At 48.2% G+C, this 15,283-nt stretch overlaps 1 protein-coding gene and 1 non-coding gene across 5 annotated transcripts in view; both read right to left on the bottom strand.

The window, feature by feature from the left end:
* Positions 1 to 4,329: 4,329 nt before the first annotated feature.
* On the bottom strand, positions 4,330 to 4,402 carry TRNAE-CUC (transfer RNA glutamic acid (anticodon CUC)). Its single transcript has one exon. It is a non-coding gene; the product is annotated as a tRNA-Glu (tRNA).
* Positions 4,403 to 4,588: 186 nt separating this feature from the next.
* KLF10 (KLF transcription factor 10) overlaps positions 4,589 to 15,283 on the bottom strand; it is a 38,697-nt gene continuing 28,002 nt past the window's right edge. For 2 of the 4 annotated variants that reach the window (XM_027131559.1, XM_027131558.1), the window contains exons 3-5: positions 7,529 to 7,762; positions 6,512 to 7,424; positions 4,589 to 6,212 (exon numbers count right to left, since the gene is read on the bottom strand). In XM_027131559.1, coding sequence (XP_026987360.1) covers positions 5,953 to 6,212; positions 6,512 to 7,424; positions 7,529 to 7,753 — 1,398 coding nt within the window. In that variant the 5' untranslated portion in view covers positions 7,754 to 7,762 and the 3' untranslated portion in view covers positions 4,589 to 5,952. Of the gene's footprint in view, positions 6,213 to 6,511; positions 7,425 to 7,528; positions 7,763 to 7,988; positions 10,054 to 10,927; positions 11,253 to 15,283 lie in introns of those variants that run through there. The other 2 variants (XM_027131555.1, XM_027131556.1) reach the window with 2 other exon arrangements.

The raw sequence follows: 15,283 nt of genomic DNA on the forward strand, positions 1-15,283 counted from the left end.
CTTCAAAATTCATACATTGAAGTCCTAATTCCCAGTACCTCCTCAAAATGTGACTGTACTTGAAAACAGAAACTTTAAAGAGTTAATTAAGGTTAAATGAGGTCATTGGAGTGGGCCCTAATCTGACTGGTGTCTTTAAAAGGAGAGGAGATTAGGACACAGACAGACATAGAGGGAAGACCATGTGAAGACACAAGGAGAAGGGGGCCATCTACCAGCCAAGGAGCGGGACCTCAGAAGAAATCAACCCTGCCAACACGTTGATCTCGGACCTCTAGCCTCCAGAACTGTAAACAATTTTGTGAACGTTTGCAATTTGACCTTCGTCCCTAACAGGAAACACATTATGACCATTTCTAACTGACATCAGATTGCTAGCCCCACCTCTAGGGGCCTTTTCTGTCAATGACTGATCTGAGCGTGATAGTGCAATCCCCATCACTGGTATTGCAGTGGTCCACCTAGCATTTGTTTGCTTGTTTTTCTCAGTTTTCAGATCTAATTCTACCTTGGGAAGCAAGTCAGATAAGCATTATAATCCCCAATTTATAGATAATAAAACTGAACCATGAAATAGTCAAATTGTTTAGCTCATAATTAGTCAGTTCAGTGCACAAGCTCCTTGACCCCAGAAGTTTCCTTTCCCAAGGCCACACTGTTTTACTTTGTCCCTGGGTAATAAACACTCAATACTTTATTTTGTGTGTGTGTGGCCGCACTGCCAGGCATGCGGGATCTTAGTTGCCCGACCAGGGGTTGAACCCGGGCCCCCTGCAGTGGAAGCTCAGAATCCTAACCACTGAATCACCAGGGAATTCCCCAGTAAACAATACTGGGACTTTCCTGGTGGTCCAGTGGGTAAGACTCCACTCTCCCAATGCAGGGGGCCCGGGTTTGATCCCTGGTCGGGGAACTAGATCCCGCATGCACGCCACACCTAGGAGTCCACATGCAGCAACTAAGACCTGGCGCAGCATGCATGCATAAATAAATAAATAAATAAAATGTATATATATATATATATATATATACTTAAAACAGAACAAAACAAAAAACACTCAATACTTATCTGTTCAAACTAAAAGGATGCCTTTTGGAAACTGATATTCAAGGTCCAGATAATCTAATCATAGAAATAGAAAACTGCTTCTACCCCAGCCTACCCTACACTTCATGTTATTTCTTAGCTTTTCATTTTCTTCCTTGAATCTCATTCAGATTTTTCCCAACCCAAGCAGTGCCTCCACTGACTAGTGGCTAAACTTAGAATTAAAAATTAAATTATTTCAAGGAAATCAAAGAAAGATAAGGTGTCACTTTCTTATATTTGGGGGTACTCCCCCCCTTTAGCATCCCACTGCCAAGCTGGTCAATCAAGTTCAAACTGGGATAGCTGGCATCCATTGAGTAGAGCATCATGAATTTCTAAATCTCTGTCAAGATTAGGATGCCAACTGGCAAGGGAAGCTTAAAACAACCTCATTTATCTGGCCCTATTTAGTTTTATTCCTTCCACTGGGGGGGAAAAAGTCAGTTGGACATCTCCAGAAGATACAGCAGCGAGCAAGATCCACAGGGTGCTTATCCTTGGGGAGTTTTACAGACATTAAGCAATTTCAGTAAAGGGTAATGATTATTATGATAGCAGAAATGTCAAGGTAAAAGGGCAGGGAAACATTTCCAGCAGACAAAACAGCATATGTGACAGCTCAGAGCTTGGACAGGATGTAGAGAATAAGGTGGGGGTGGGTTGGGAGATTGGGAGCAGCTGAATGGTGCAGGGTCTTCTAGGTCTGCTTGGGACACTTCAGCAGCCACTGGCCACACCTGAAATGTGGTGAGTCCCAATTGAGAGGTGCTATAAGCATAGGATATATACTGGATTTCAAAGATTAGTACAAAAAAAAGATGTGATGTATCTCATTAACAGTTTTATATTGATTATATGCTGAAATGATAATATTATGGGTTAAATAAAAACATTTAAATTGCTTTTTTCTGTTTTTATTTTCTGACGTAGCTCCTAGAAAATTTCAAATTCCCCATGTGACTCACATTCTATTTCTCTCCGACAGCCTTGAGAGCATTGGGAAGGGTCTGAAGCATTTTAAACAGGGAAGTGACATTGTCAGATGTGCATTTTCAAAAGACTCTGTGGTAAGGAGAGAGGATGGTGGGGAGACAAGACCCGAGGCAGAGAGACTAGTTTAGGGGCTGCTGCAGTTGTCCAAGCAGGAGAGGGTGGATTAGACAGGGTAGTAGCAATGCAGGTAGAGACAACGTTTTAAAAGTCTGCTTACTAATACCAAACAGCTCTCATTCCAGGGAGAAATGATAGGTTGAACTGTATGAAATTTCCATCTTTGTCAATCAAAAATGGTTGAATATTGAAGGAGTTAATAAGGGCTAAAGTTGGAATAGTTGAGTCACGAAATAAGAATAGTATTGTATTATAACCCAAATAATGACATAAATGTCCATGAGTCCATACTGACATAAAAAACGGAATAAATAAATAAATGGGAGAGAAGTAACAACTCTTTCTTACAGAAAATTCCAATGAATAAATAATGGAGGAAATAGGAAATCACCATTAGTATATCACAGTAGTAACTGTCTCAGGCAAGATCCACTTAAGGATACTAAAATGAGTGGGAAAAAGTTGACATAGGTTATTTGTGTAGTCTTAAAGTACCTCCATCCAAATATTTAATAAAGCAAGAAAGAGTCAATTTACAGTGGAAAATTCCAGCAGATATCACCACCTTAGCCATGTGATGCAAGCTAACATCTCCCATAATACAGAATGACATCCCCTATTCCTTGATATCATGCACTGAGGACATTACCGCTCTGTGGTATCTTCCCAATTAATGCATAACCTCAATCTAATCATGAAAAAACATCAGACAAACCCAAACTGAGGGGCAGAAATAACTGACAAGTACTCTTCCAAAGAGATGAGAGAAGACTGACGCATAACCACAGATTGGAGGAGACTGCGGAGATTGACAACTAAATGCAATTTGAGACCCTGGATTAGGTCCCGTAATAGCAAGAAGACATGAGTAGAAAAACCAGTGAAACCCAAATAAGGTCTGTACTTCAGCTAGTAATATTGTACTGAAGTTAATTTCTTCATTTTCTTAAATGTTCTATGGCTATGGAAGATGTTATCTAAAGGGGAAGCTAGATGAAGGGTATATGGTAACTACTTTTGCAACTTTCTCTAAGTCTACAATTATCTAAGAAGAATTAACTGTTAAGAGAGCTGAATATCAGCAATTTCATATAGTTCAACTTAATATATAAATCAGACAAGAAACAACCAAAACTGACATGCTAAAGCTACACTAAAACCACATTATCATAACATGCTACAAATGTACTTGTTTGGGGGACAACTTGTGCATCAAGATCAGAGTCTGTATCAACATTCAACTCTTATATAATACTCTATTCAAATGATTTACAATATTTCTAAGGAAAAGCGTCAGGCGTCAACTAGGACTGGGAAGAACACAGCAATGGGTGGCACAGTTCCACTGGCTTTGTCATTACAAGGGACTGGGCTTTGGAACAGGCAGAGATTACTTCAGCCACCTTCCTTCATTCCCACTTCTGAAGACCTGCCACCATGAGGAACTCTAGCGGTTAGGATGGTCCAGGTCCCAACACAGAAACTACAGAACGGCAAGGTCCCCTCCAGCATCTGTGCTGTGCTTAGGTGGTGTAAGTTTCCAAGAAAAGGATCAGCAGGTACATGGATGGCTCAGGATGCCTGTCCTACAGCTGGTGCCAAGCAAGCACACTGTCCCTTACCATGGCACTCAACAGCTGGGCACCGTTGAAGATGTTCTCTCATGACAAGGTAATCTCAGAGCAAATTAAAATACTAATCTCCAAAATTATATGCCATACACTAAGTAGCATTTACAGCTCCTAGTTCCACTGGCAAGTGACTGGCAAGTATTTCTCTTCAGAGGTGGATTGGCTTTCAGGCAGCTGAAGTACTAGCATGTTTATTGCATTTAACGTATCACTGAATGGTCTGAGTTAATCTAACTTCTAGAAGTAATTTACTCTTTAATAGGTCAGGCTTCTTTTCATTTCACAGCAGTCATTACTGTAATTACTCATGTGGTGTTCCCTTTAACTCAGTGCTACTTAAGGTTTTGCTGAGAGACAGAATATATTTCAACCCCACATCATCAAAACATACAAAAATGTTTTAAAATGGTAGATATCTGGCCTTGCTTTGTGTGTGTATTTTAATTAGATTTTATTATTATTTTTTTTGGCTGTGCCACATGGCTTGCAGGATATTAGTTCCTGGACCAGGGATCAAACCTGGGCCCCTGGCAATGAGAGTGCCAAGTCCTAACCACTGGACCATCAAGGAATTCCCTGGCCTTGCTTTGCATACTGTCTAAATTGATTACTCATGTTAAATATATACTCCTACAGTTCTAAATTTGAATGAGGCCCTTAGAGAAATTCAGACCATAAGTCTTTGGAGAGCACCACAGTGATCAATGTCAAGGTCAGAGTGAGAATGGTTTTCAACAAATACAATCAACCAATTATATATATACCAAAGGAAATTCTTTATTGTAAACAAGATATAAAGTACAACAAAAGAAATATTGTGCAAATTGTAAATCACAAGGATTTTTTTTATTAAAAGAAAATTCTTTTTTTGTTTTCCAAGAGTCCAAAGTTTTGATGGCAGAAATCTACACCCAATATAGAGAAAAATGTTAAATGGAAAGACATAATGACATTTTTCACTATATATTTTAAACAATTGACTTTTGTTTTACCACTGTATATATCATCCACTATACAAAACAGAATATAACAGAAATACTGTTAACAAAAGTGAATGTCCTAATTATTTTTCTACCTATCTACTTCCACATTCCCCCCCCCAAAAAAACTTCTATAAATTAACAGGACATTTGTCCACTTGTGAATAATGTTCACTCACTTTCTAATTCAATAAAGCACATGTTATATCCTCATAACATAAGGGTACTTTACTGATGTCCTAAGCCATCTTTTTGAAGGAGTTATCTAAAATTCTTAATATCCCTTCTTTACAATATGTGTTTTCATCTTCAATTTTTTTTCGAAACAAAGTGCAGTGTATTTTAGAGTCTACGGAAAACACATTGGTATACAATTTTCAAATCTACACAGGGAACTGCAGCCAACTAAGGTTCAAAGCATAATAAAATGCCTAGTTATAGTCATTTGTTAAACTTTTAAAACAAAAACGCAAAAAAAACCCTGAAGCAACACTTCAAAGCAATTAAATTAATGAGGATTCCAATTCTTTGGGACCTCTTCAGCAATATACAGTTGCTCAATTCCAAACGTCAGCAACTAGTGTAAAAATGCTAGTTCTAGATATATTTAACAACTATGTCCACGAAGTTGAATGGAAAGACTAAGAATAGTAAACAAGATAACTCTAGGAAAGGATAATAATATTCGCGATAATACAGATCAATTTTACATCTCCATCTCTGTACCGTAATGTTTACTTCCAGTCTCTACACTCTTGAAACCAGTGCTTTTGAAGAATCACATTGAAAAGTTGGTCTCAAGTATAAATGGTGAAAGTAAAGTAACAAATTGTGCACACAAATTCAAAATCTGTGCTACCTGTGGTTGGGCTGACCTCACCTGAAACCTTCAAAAAATATTGAAAGGAATAAACTTTCTCATCTCTCTTACGTGGTAAGAAATGAGTCCTGCCACTCTTTGAGCTGCCTGTGGCCGTAGCACTTCTTACCATCTAACCCAGGCTGGGCCTTCTCCCCAGGCCGTGGGGCTTCTGCTTGCAGCCCGCACTGGAGGGCCACAGACTTGCAGTGGAAGCATTTTTATATCACCACTGGCTTCTGGCTGTGACCAAAGTTAGTCTGATTCTTTACCATCCGTCTGTCACTGTGTGGGAGCAGGGGTTGGAGGTAGGGTAATGTCATTTAACTTGCTCACTTCCATCTGCCAGTTTGGTAGCTTCTTGGCTGACAGATGGCGCCGGGCATGTTTGGTCAAATGGTCGCTCCTCATGAACCGCCGGTCACACATGGGACAGGCGAATTTCTTCTCACCTGTGTGGGTTCGTCGGTGTCTGGACAGTTCATCTGAACGAGCAAACCTCCTTTCACAACCTTTCCAGCTACAGCTAAAAGGTTTTTCTCCTGAAACAAAATAAGTCATATTATTATTATTATGCATTTATTAAGCCGCTGTTAAGTTACATATTAAATCATATTTAAGATACTTTATTAGACATTTAAAGAATCATCATTTGAGAAATTAAAACAAAAACACCTTGATGAAATCTTTTAGAAGACCTTGCACTGGTAAATACCATCCACTAGAGTGGCTAATAAGGCAAGTTCTTCCTTAACATGCCTGGTTTACATTTGCGATCATTGCCAAAAAACCTTCATCCAAATTTCTAAGACTTAAATATGAAATAAGAAATGGTTGGTACCTGTATGCGTTCTCATGTGGGCCTTCAGATGAGAACTTTTAAAGTACGTCTTGCCACATCCTGGATGGCTACAGATGTGACTTCTTATCCTTGATGAGTCAATCTGAGGAGTGACTTTTGCTGCTGAAGGAGAAAACCCTGGAGCAGGGGCAATGGGAGAGAGTCTGGTGCCATTTGGGCTCACCACTGGAGGCTTGGGGTTCTGAACAACGGGCTGGGGTACAACAAACATGACGGCGCCTTTGGGCACCTGAGTGCCCATGAATACAACAGGTGGGCAGACGGCTGGCGGCTGACTGGGTGGAGTGCTGGGGACGACTGTTGTCACAACTGGGTTGTTTGCAGGGAGGGGAACCATCTGGCAGATGACGGGCATAGGTGGCACTCCCCCTGTTGATACTGCAGGTGGAGAGACTAAGACCGACTTTTGTTGTGGGCACATGGGGACCGGCTGAGATCTACAGATTACTGTCTCTGAGGAAGGCACAGAAAAGTCATAAAGTGCAGCACTTACTTTCTCTTCAACACCTGCCACTGTGTCTCTCTCACGTTTGGATCTGTTTGGTGACACAGCTGCACAAGGTATGTTTTTTCTTGCAGTCTCAGCATTTAGGTGGGTTCTTCTTCGAAAAGAATTGTCCTGATAGTTAAGGATGCTGGCTGCTTTCACTGGGCAAGATCGGTGGTTACACAGCTGGGCATCAGCTGTATGACGAATCACACTTGTTGCCTGAGCCTTGGGGAGTTTGGGGGCAGGTACTGGGCTCTTCTCCTCTTTGAAAGGTGCAGCAGCAATGTGAGGCTTGGCAGTATCTGACAATGATTTGAAGTGTCCAGTAGATGGCGCTGGTGCCATCAGATTTGACACTTGAGAGGGTTCAAAGTCAGAGGGACTGTAAGGTGGAGTCAAACACTAGGGCAGAGAAATACAGGCAACAGCGTGAAGAACAGTAGAGTTCATTATATAAATTATAAGAAATTCTCATTTACACTCATCTTTAAAGCAACAATACTTACAAATGCTGGGACTGTATGAAAATCAGGTGTACCAGGAAGCAGATTCTCTTCCTCTGACATATCAGACACTGGAGTAACGGGTCTGCTTTCAATGTATTTCTTAAAATCAGACTTCCAACTGCAGCTCATTGACATAAGTGCTTCTACGGCTTCAAAGTCACTTTTCTCTGCAGTTTTGTTCCAGGAATACACACTCTCTTTTGATCTTTCAGAAATCATTTCCATTCTTTCCTCCTATAAATACAAAAAATTAAATGCTATAAGCATATTGTCATCCACATGACACGCACAGCAATGTGCAATTTTTTTTTACTATCTGTACAACTTTTCAAAATAAAACTTGAAATAATTTTTCTCATCCCCGCTCTGATAGTAATACTGATAAAAGTCTTCCTCATTCTTCCTCTCACACTTAGGCCTGAACACTGATACCCTTGCAAGGTAAAGAGGAACTTATTACCATTATGAGGACCAAGGCCAAAGGTACCAATGCACTTGTAATCCAAAAAAGAACTGCTTGGCTTAGAAAAAAAAAACATTTTATATTCTTTCCAGAGTAGTCAACTGCAACAGGAGTCAGACAAAATAACTGAGGGAAGGCTCTACAAAAAAGTCATCTTTTTTCAATACTACAGGTATGGGGACCTGGTGGTCCAGTGGCTAAGACAACAGGCTCCCAATGCAGGGGGCCCGGTTTGATCTCTGGTCAGGGAACTAGATCCCACATGCATGCCTCAACTAAAGATCCTGCGTGCGGCAACTAAGACCGGGGCAACCAAATAAATATTTTTTTTAAATCATTAAAAGAAACACTACAGGTATGGTATGAGATCTTTTCAGGTATGACTTCCTACTAGAAAAAAATAAACGGCCAAAATTTTCTTTTAAAAAGGCAAAGTATAGTGGACAGAGCTGTGGTCTGTTGATTTGGGTGTGACCTTTGGAAAGAATAATTTCAACTTCTTCATGTTTGTGTTCTCATTCACTGGATCTTACACTTAACACAATGGTTTGCTATGTGTAACTATGACCAGCTAATGCAATAGCACAAAAAAGAGATAATCAGAAAATTTAATATGCGACTTAAATTTGCAAGAACTCTGATTGTAAGAAATCTTCAATAGTCAAAATAGAATCTTATTTTAATTTTTTTAAAGAACTGCTCCTTGACAAAAATAACAGCACATGCCTTATATTTGAACAACTCCTTCTATTAGGTATTTAATGCTTCATATTAAAGTTCCTTAAACTGCACTAAAAGTTACTACCCTCCATCTCTCCAATTTTCCACCAATGTGATCCCATTCATTGGTCAAAGCAGAGATTGTGTAAAAACACAGAACAATTGTCTTTACGTGGCAAGGTATTAATCTCAACACTTGCTGGAAAAAACGCATAAACCCTTCGTACTGAAGCCTTAAGAAACCATCGCTCTTGAAACATCGCTAACAATGCAATTGCATAATCGCGGGCCCTTTATGTAAGCTGCAACGGACAACGCATGTTGTGTAAAATCCTCAAGACGCCAGTGCAAAGGAAAAAAGAGAAAAGGCAGGCCAGCAGGGAAGAACAGTGTGAGCTGGGAAGGGCAGGGAGAAGTCGGGAGGGGAGGAAAGGGAGTGGGCCGCGAGAGAGGCAGGAAAGGGAAGCGCGGGCGGAGGCGCGGGAGGGGAAGGCAGACGAGGGGCGGGGGCGGACGGCGGGGGAGATCCTCGCTGGCTGGGACAGACGGATGGGGCCGCCCTAGCCTCAATGAGGCTCGCGGGTGAGTCACTGGGAACATTCCTCGCCGCTCGCACGTCCCCGCGTCCCTGCCCCCGCCATTGGCCAGCAGGCCGGGCGGCCCGGGCTGGGATTGGCTGGGCCGCGAAGGGCGGGGTCGCGGAGGAGGAGAAGGAGGGGGCGAGGCATGTGAACAAAGCGTGATCAGCGGCTGCTCCGGGCGGCGCAGGAAACCTGAACTGGGAATTGCCGCGCCGTCACCTTTCACCTACTTCCTGAGCCCGCGGGCCCCCGCCCTCGCGACGGCCCGGGGGAGGGGCCGCGGGCGCCGCCGCCAACCGCCCGGCAGTGCGCGCCCGAGCCCGCGGGGAGGGGCGGAGCCGCGGGCGCCGGGCTCCAGGAGCGCCCGCCCCTTCCAGCTCCCCGCGAGCCGCCGTTCCCTTAGGAACCGACAGCGGGGCCGGGCCTCACTCCCGCCTCTGGCGGAGGCCGGGACTGGGTCACTCAGGGACGAGAAGCTCCCCGGGCGCATCCGCTCCCGGCCCACCCCCAGCCTCCGCCTCAGCTGCCGGAGGAGGAGCCGGGTCCCCGCGGAAACCCGGCCCCCGCCCTCCTCCGGCTGCAGCCCCCGGGGACCCGGCCGAGCCCTCGGCGCTTCCCGCCCACGCCTCCCGCGGGACCTCAGACCACCCTGACTGTCCCCGAAGATGCGCGTCCCCTCCCCGCGGTTTCCGGCAGCACCGGCCCCCGCCAGCCGCGTGTCTCCACGAGTTCCCAGACGTGCAGCCCCAACAGGCCCCGCTCCAGACGCTCGGCTCCACGGCCTGCGGCTCCCGCCCCGACACGCTGCCCCCGCGTCTCGCAGCCCGGTTCCCCCCGCCCACCTTCCCCGCCCCGCTGCTGGGTCCCGCTTCCCACCCTCCCATCTCCTGTCGCCGAGGCGGCTCCCTCCCCCCTCCAAGGCGTCCTCAGAAGGCGGCCACCTGCCCGCTCCCGAGATGGGGAGTCTCCTCCAGCCGTATCGGGGGGGCAACTCCCCGGTCCCCCTCGGCGGTCCCGGGCCCACGTGCCATCCCCCGCACCCACGCCGGGCGCCCCTCCCCCAGCCCCCGCTATCTGCTGAGCAGCCCCGTCCTGCAAGCCTCCTTTCAGAGCCCCGAGTTGGGGAGCCCCCTCTCCTCTCCAGCGGACACCCCGCCCCTCAAAAGCTTCTGGGCAGCCCCCTCCCACCCTGGGTCGCATTCCTTATCCAGACGGAGGCATCTCTCCCCGGCGCCAGGTGCAGGGTGGCCCCTTGTCCCCCTTCCCCTTCCACACCTCTTATTCTCACTGACAGGGCAGCAGCCCCCTCCTCACTCTTCCCGCCCCTCCAGTCATCCTCCCCCTCACCTGCTTCAAGTCTCGCAGCGGAGCTGCCCCTTCCCCTCATTACACCTTGAGCAAGACCCTCTCTCCTTTCGTCTCTAGCTACCCGCCTGCTTCTCCTGAGCCCCTCCGCGACGCACACGCCCTCACTAATGCCCAGTCTGCAGGCGGGAAGCCCCTTCCTCTCCCACGACTCCGCTGCAGCCTCAGTCCTCAGGCGAGGCTAATGTCAGGGGCTCGGGGTTCGCGCCCCCGGGGGCCCCTCAGACTCAGCGAGGCAGAGTAGGGCTGGGGCATCCCCAGGTCACTTACTGCAGGCTGCTGGAGAGAAGCGCCGAAGTTCAGCATGGTTGGCTGCCTGGCCGCCGGCGGCGAGCTGACTGGCTGCTTGGCTGCCTGGCCACAGACGGACGCTCGGAGACACTCGACGCCGCTCCCGCCACCGCCGCGCTCCGCGCCGTCTGCCCCCTCCCCATTCAGGTAGCCGCTCCGCCTGCCCCGCGCCGCGGGCGGGGGTGGGGGCGGAGCCTTCCGCCGGCCAATCAGTGACAAAGGTGTGTGAGGCGCCGGCCAATGGGCTCGCGGGGCCACGCGTGATCAGCGGCTGCCCGGCAGCGTGAAGCTTGTGTCAGTGGAGCGTGTACACAATCTCCGGCAGCGTGTTCCCTCGGCCCAGCCCGAGGGAACTCCCGCCGCCACCTGACTCAGTGACACCGCCCCTACCCCTCACCCACCCCCGCCTGCGGTCCCCTTCCCTGGCCTGGGGGGGCGGCGCGGAGGACCTAGACCGGAGGCGCGGCAGCGGCGGCGCGCCCAGGCACTGCGGAGGGCCGGCCCCACGTGGGAGGTGGGGTGGGATGCCCGCTCCGCCCAGTCCCCTCGGCGCGAGGTCCCATCTCGGGCCGCTGCGGGATAGGCGGGACGCGGGGTAGCCAAGCGGGGGAGGCGGCGGCTGCAAGCCAAGGGTCCGGAGCCAAGAGATTTGCATTTGGAAGCGCCGATCTCTTGCGCGTCTGGCGAGAAAGCGGAGCCCGGTGACCGACTGAGCTGCATTTCTGGAGCATATGCTGGGTTTTGCCTCGCTGAGCCGTGGGTAGCACGAGGGAGGGGCGGAGAGGGAAGGGTATCCTGTCATTGAGCGGACACCTGCTCCGGCGCCCCCCGCCCACGCCCGGGCCGCGGGAGCTGGCTCGCCCTCCTCAGCTGCACCGCCGGCAGCACTGCCCGCCCCCGTCCGCCCCGCCCATCCTTCCTCCCAGGCTGTGGAGAGAATGGTGTGGGGACTGCAGGAAGCCCCGAGAACTAGACCAATGGGATGATGGGGGGCCGTAGACCAGAGTTTTTATCTTTCCCAGGAGCCGAAGCTCGGCTGCAGAATCGAGTTTTGAGCTCGGTGTGAAGTTTAAAGTGCACTCTACAAGCTGTCTCAAAGGCAGACCCTACCCCTCCCCACGCCCCCACCCCGCGCCAGGGCCTCCGGAAACGCCCTGCCAGGAAACTGCTGGTGGGGATGGGGCGGGGCGGGGTCTCCCGGGGTCACCAGGCGCCAGCCGGGGCCCGCCTGCGAGTGGGTAGCAGTGGGAATGCCCACCACGCCCGACACGGAACGCCCCCCCCCCCGGCCCGCGAAAGCCCCCCCCCCCCCCCCCCCCCCCGCCGCGCTGCAACCCCGACCTCCGACCCCGCTCAGAAGCGGTCTGCGGCCTCCGGATTGCGAGCCTATGGGTCTGTTATGGCTCCCTATTGGCCCCCTTTTGGCCATTTGGTGCCCGTTCGCAGCTGCTGTTGTTGGAGAGGAGGGTGGTGATAACGCGGCTTAAAGCAAACTGGAGATTTTATCTCCTGTGGACAGGCTGAACACGGGGCAGAAACCACTGCCCCTCCCTCGAGCTTTCTCACTGCTCTGTGTAACTGAAAGGCTAATGGAAGTGTCCTTTCTTTCCCAATAATCACAAAATTGAGTATAGACAAGGAATTAGCTAGGGAATTCCCTGAAGGTCCAGTGGTTAGTACTGGGCGCTTTCACTGCCATGGCCAGGGTTCAACCCCTCCTTGGGGAACTAAGACCCCAAAAGCTGTGCGGCACAGCCAAAAAAAAAAAAAAAAAAAAACAAGAAACAAAGGAAAGAAAGAAAGAGAAAGAAAGGGAAAAAAGGCAATTAACTATTTTAGAAATAGGCCCAGGCTGGCCAACAACAGTAGTAGTAATAACAATACAATCAACCAGGGCCAGAGATGCTCATCACAGAGGGAAAGAGGACTCAGTGGCCCCCTGTCACTGCCGCTCCTGAATCTGCTGGCGGGGCGCCAGCCAACAGCTCAGGCAGCTCTTCCTGTCTCCTCTCCATCCCCTGCCCCGGCTTCTGTCTGCATCGGTGTCCCTCCCTGCAGGCTTCCTTCCGCCTGGGCTGTCCCATCCTGTTGATGTGAGCCTGAGGGTACTGGAGCAGCTGGCCCTGGGCACCTGCTGCAGCAAAGCAAGCTCCTGTCTGTGCCCAGCCGGCAAGCCAGCCTTCCTTCCTGTCAGGGAGCTGCCATCCTCAGAGGCCACAGTCGGCCCTCCAGGTCTGAACTGAATGTGGGCCCTGCTGGCATGGTGCCCCAGCACGCCGAGAAGCAGGGAGCATTTATGGCTTGTGGGAGTGATTCAAAACAGGAAAGAAAAGAGAAAAGGGGTAGGAGGAACAGTGTGGTGGTGGCACAATTCCTAGAGATTCAGAGAAAGATGTTACCCAGGCATCTCAGACTCAAAGTAACCAAAACTAAAGTCCTTGTTTTTACTTCTTCCCGTATGGGCTTCTCGTCTCCCATCCAGCCTTCACCATCTCCCCCAAAGCCCTGGATCCAGTTGGTCCCCAGGTCTGAGCAGTTTTGCGTCAGAAATGTCTCTCTTCCCTCACTTTCCATTTGTACCCCTCAACTGTCACTCTAGGTCAGTCTGTCATCAATTCTTGCTTGGGTTAAACAATTTACACTCTCCCCACCCAACCCCCCACCCCAGCCCAGCTGGCACCCCAGTGGCAAACTCTCCACACTGAAACCAGAGTGGGTTTTTTGAAAGTCATGATCCAATCCCTACTTAAGAAATGATCCTTTGCTCCTGTTGCCTAGGAGATAAACCTCATCTCCCACCCAGATATACCCTTGCCTATGGCTACATCCTCATTCAATAAACATTGTGTTGCTCGTTTATCCACTCCATTCAACAAACATTTGTTGAGCACCTACTATGTGTTGTAGGCACTGGGACAACAGCAATGAATAAGACAGGCCAGGTCCCTGCTCTCAAAAGGCTTGGACGGCAAGACAAAGACAAGTAGACTATATGTATAAATAAAAGCTCCTTCAAGATGGTAGCCATGTCATAATCATCTTTGTGGTCCAGTGCAGACATTTTAGGCAGTCAAGACTCTTTAATGGAGGAAATAAAATTGTAGGTTGTCTGTGAAGATTCACTGAGGTTATAGACAGAATGTGGACAAGTGCCTAGGCAGAAGTATGGATCCTTCTAAGCCTTTCCCTTAGCTTACATCATTACAGGACCAGGCACGGAAAACTGTCATCTTAAACATGAGTAAAAGAAAGTCCTAGGCAATAGTAAGCATTACTTCAATTAAGTGCTGACCCCTTCCTGCTAATGGTGTTGGTTTCTCCTTCAATCAGAACAGTGAAGGAAGGGGAAGTGGGGGGCGGGGGGTGACATGTAAAGATTCCTCAGTTCAGTTATATGGATATTAAAACACATTGTACCCACCAGCCATCTTCTCTTTGCTCCTTACAGCCAGTGGGTATTATCACCATTCATTCATTCATTCATTGCCCCACCATATGCCAGGCACTAGCTGAACACTGAGGAACAACCGTAAAAAAAGACACAGCTCTTGTGTTTCAGGAGCTTCCAGTACAGTGGAAGAAGTAAATAAGTGAGCCAGCCATTACTGTGGTGTGGTAAATGCTAAGAAAAGAGTATGCACAGTGTCCTAGGTAGGCGAGGAAGGAAGGGGTAAGGGAAGGTTCCTCTGGTTGACTTCTAAGCTGGAGGAGAGGAGAGGTGGAGGTGAAGAGTAGAGAGAGTGGTGGGGATTCAGGATGCTCTGAATTGTCTGGATCACAAATTTGAGAGTTAGGATGAGGCACTTAGGATATTAAGGGAAGCAGCCCCAAACATAAAGGGCCTTTGTGTGCCCTGCTAAGAAATATAGATGTGGGACTTTTATCTTGGGGACAGGGGGTACCTACTGACAGGTTTTAGCAATGATAGTATAGAAAATTCATTCTGGCCCAGTTTGATAATGGACCACAGAGGCTGGGGCCTAACACCAGTGAGAAGGTTTCGTAGCAATGTAAGCAACAAAGATGATGGTAGCTTAAACTATGGAAATGGTGGCAGGCATGGAAAAGCTGGAATAGAGACACCAAGAATCAGGAGGATTTGGTAATTGATTGGATGTGGGGGTGAGGAAGAGGGAGGTGTGGAGGAGGACTGCTGAGTTTTTGGCTTGATTCACTGGATGAAACAGGACAAAAACAGGACACTATTGCCCAAGAAAGGGACTGTAGGGAGGTAGTAAGTTAGGGTGGAGAGGAAGAAAATGCCAAATTTGATTTAGGACATATAAACGTGAGGTTACCTGTGGGACATCCAAATAGAGATGTCCAGGAGGCAGC

The sequence above is a fragment of the Aethalodelphis obliquidens genome, unplaced genomic scaffold (genome assembly GCF_003676395.1).
Source record: "Aethalodelphis obliquidens isolate GAN/ISIS:26980383/991018 unplaced genomic scaffold, ASM367639v1 scaffold39, whole genome shotgun sequence".
NCBI classification, from domain to species: domain Eukaryota; kingdom Metazoa; phylum Chordata; class Mammalia; order Artiodactyla; family Delphinidae; genus Aethalodelphis; species Aethalodelphis obliquidens.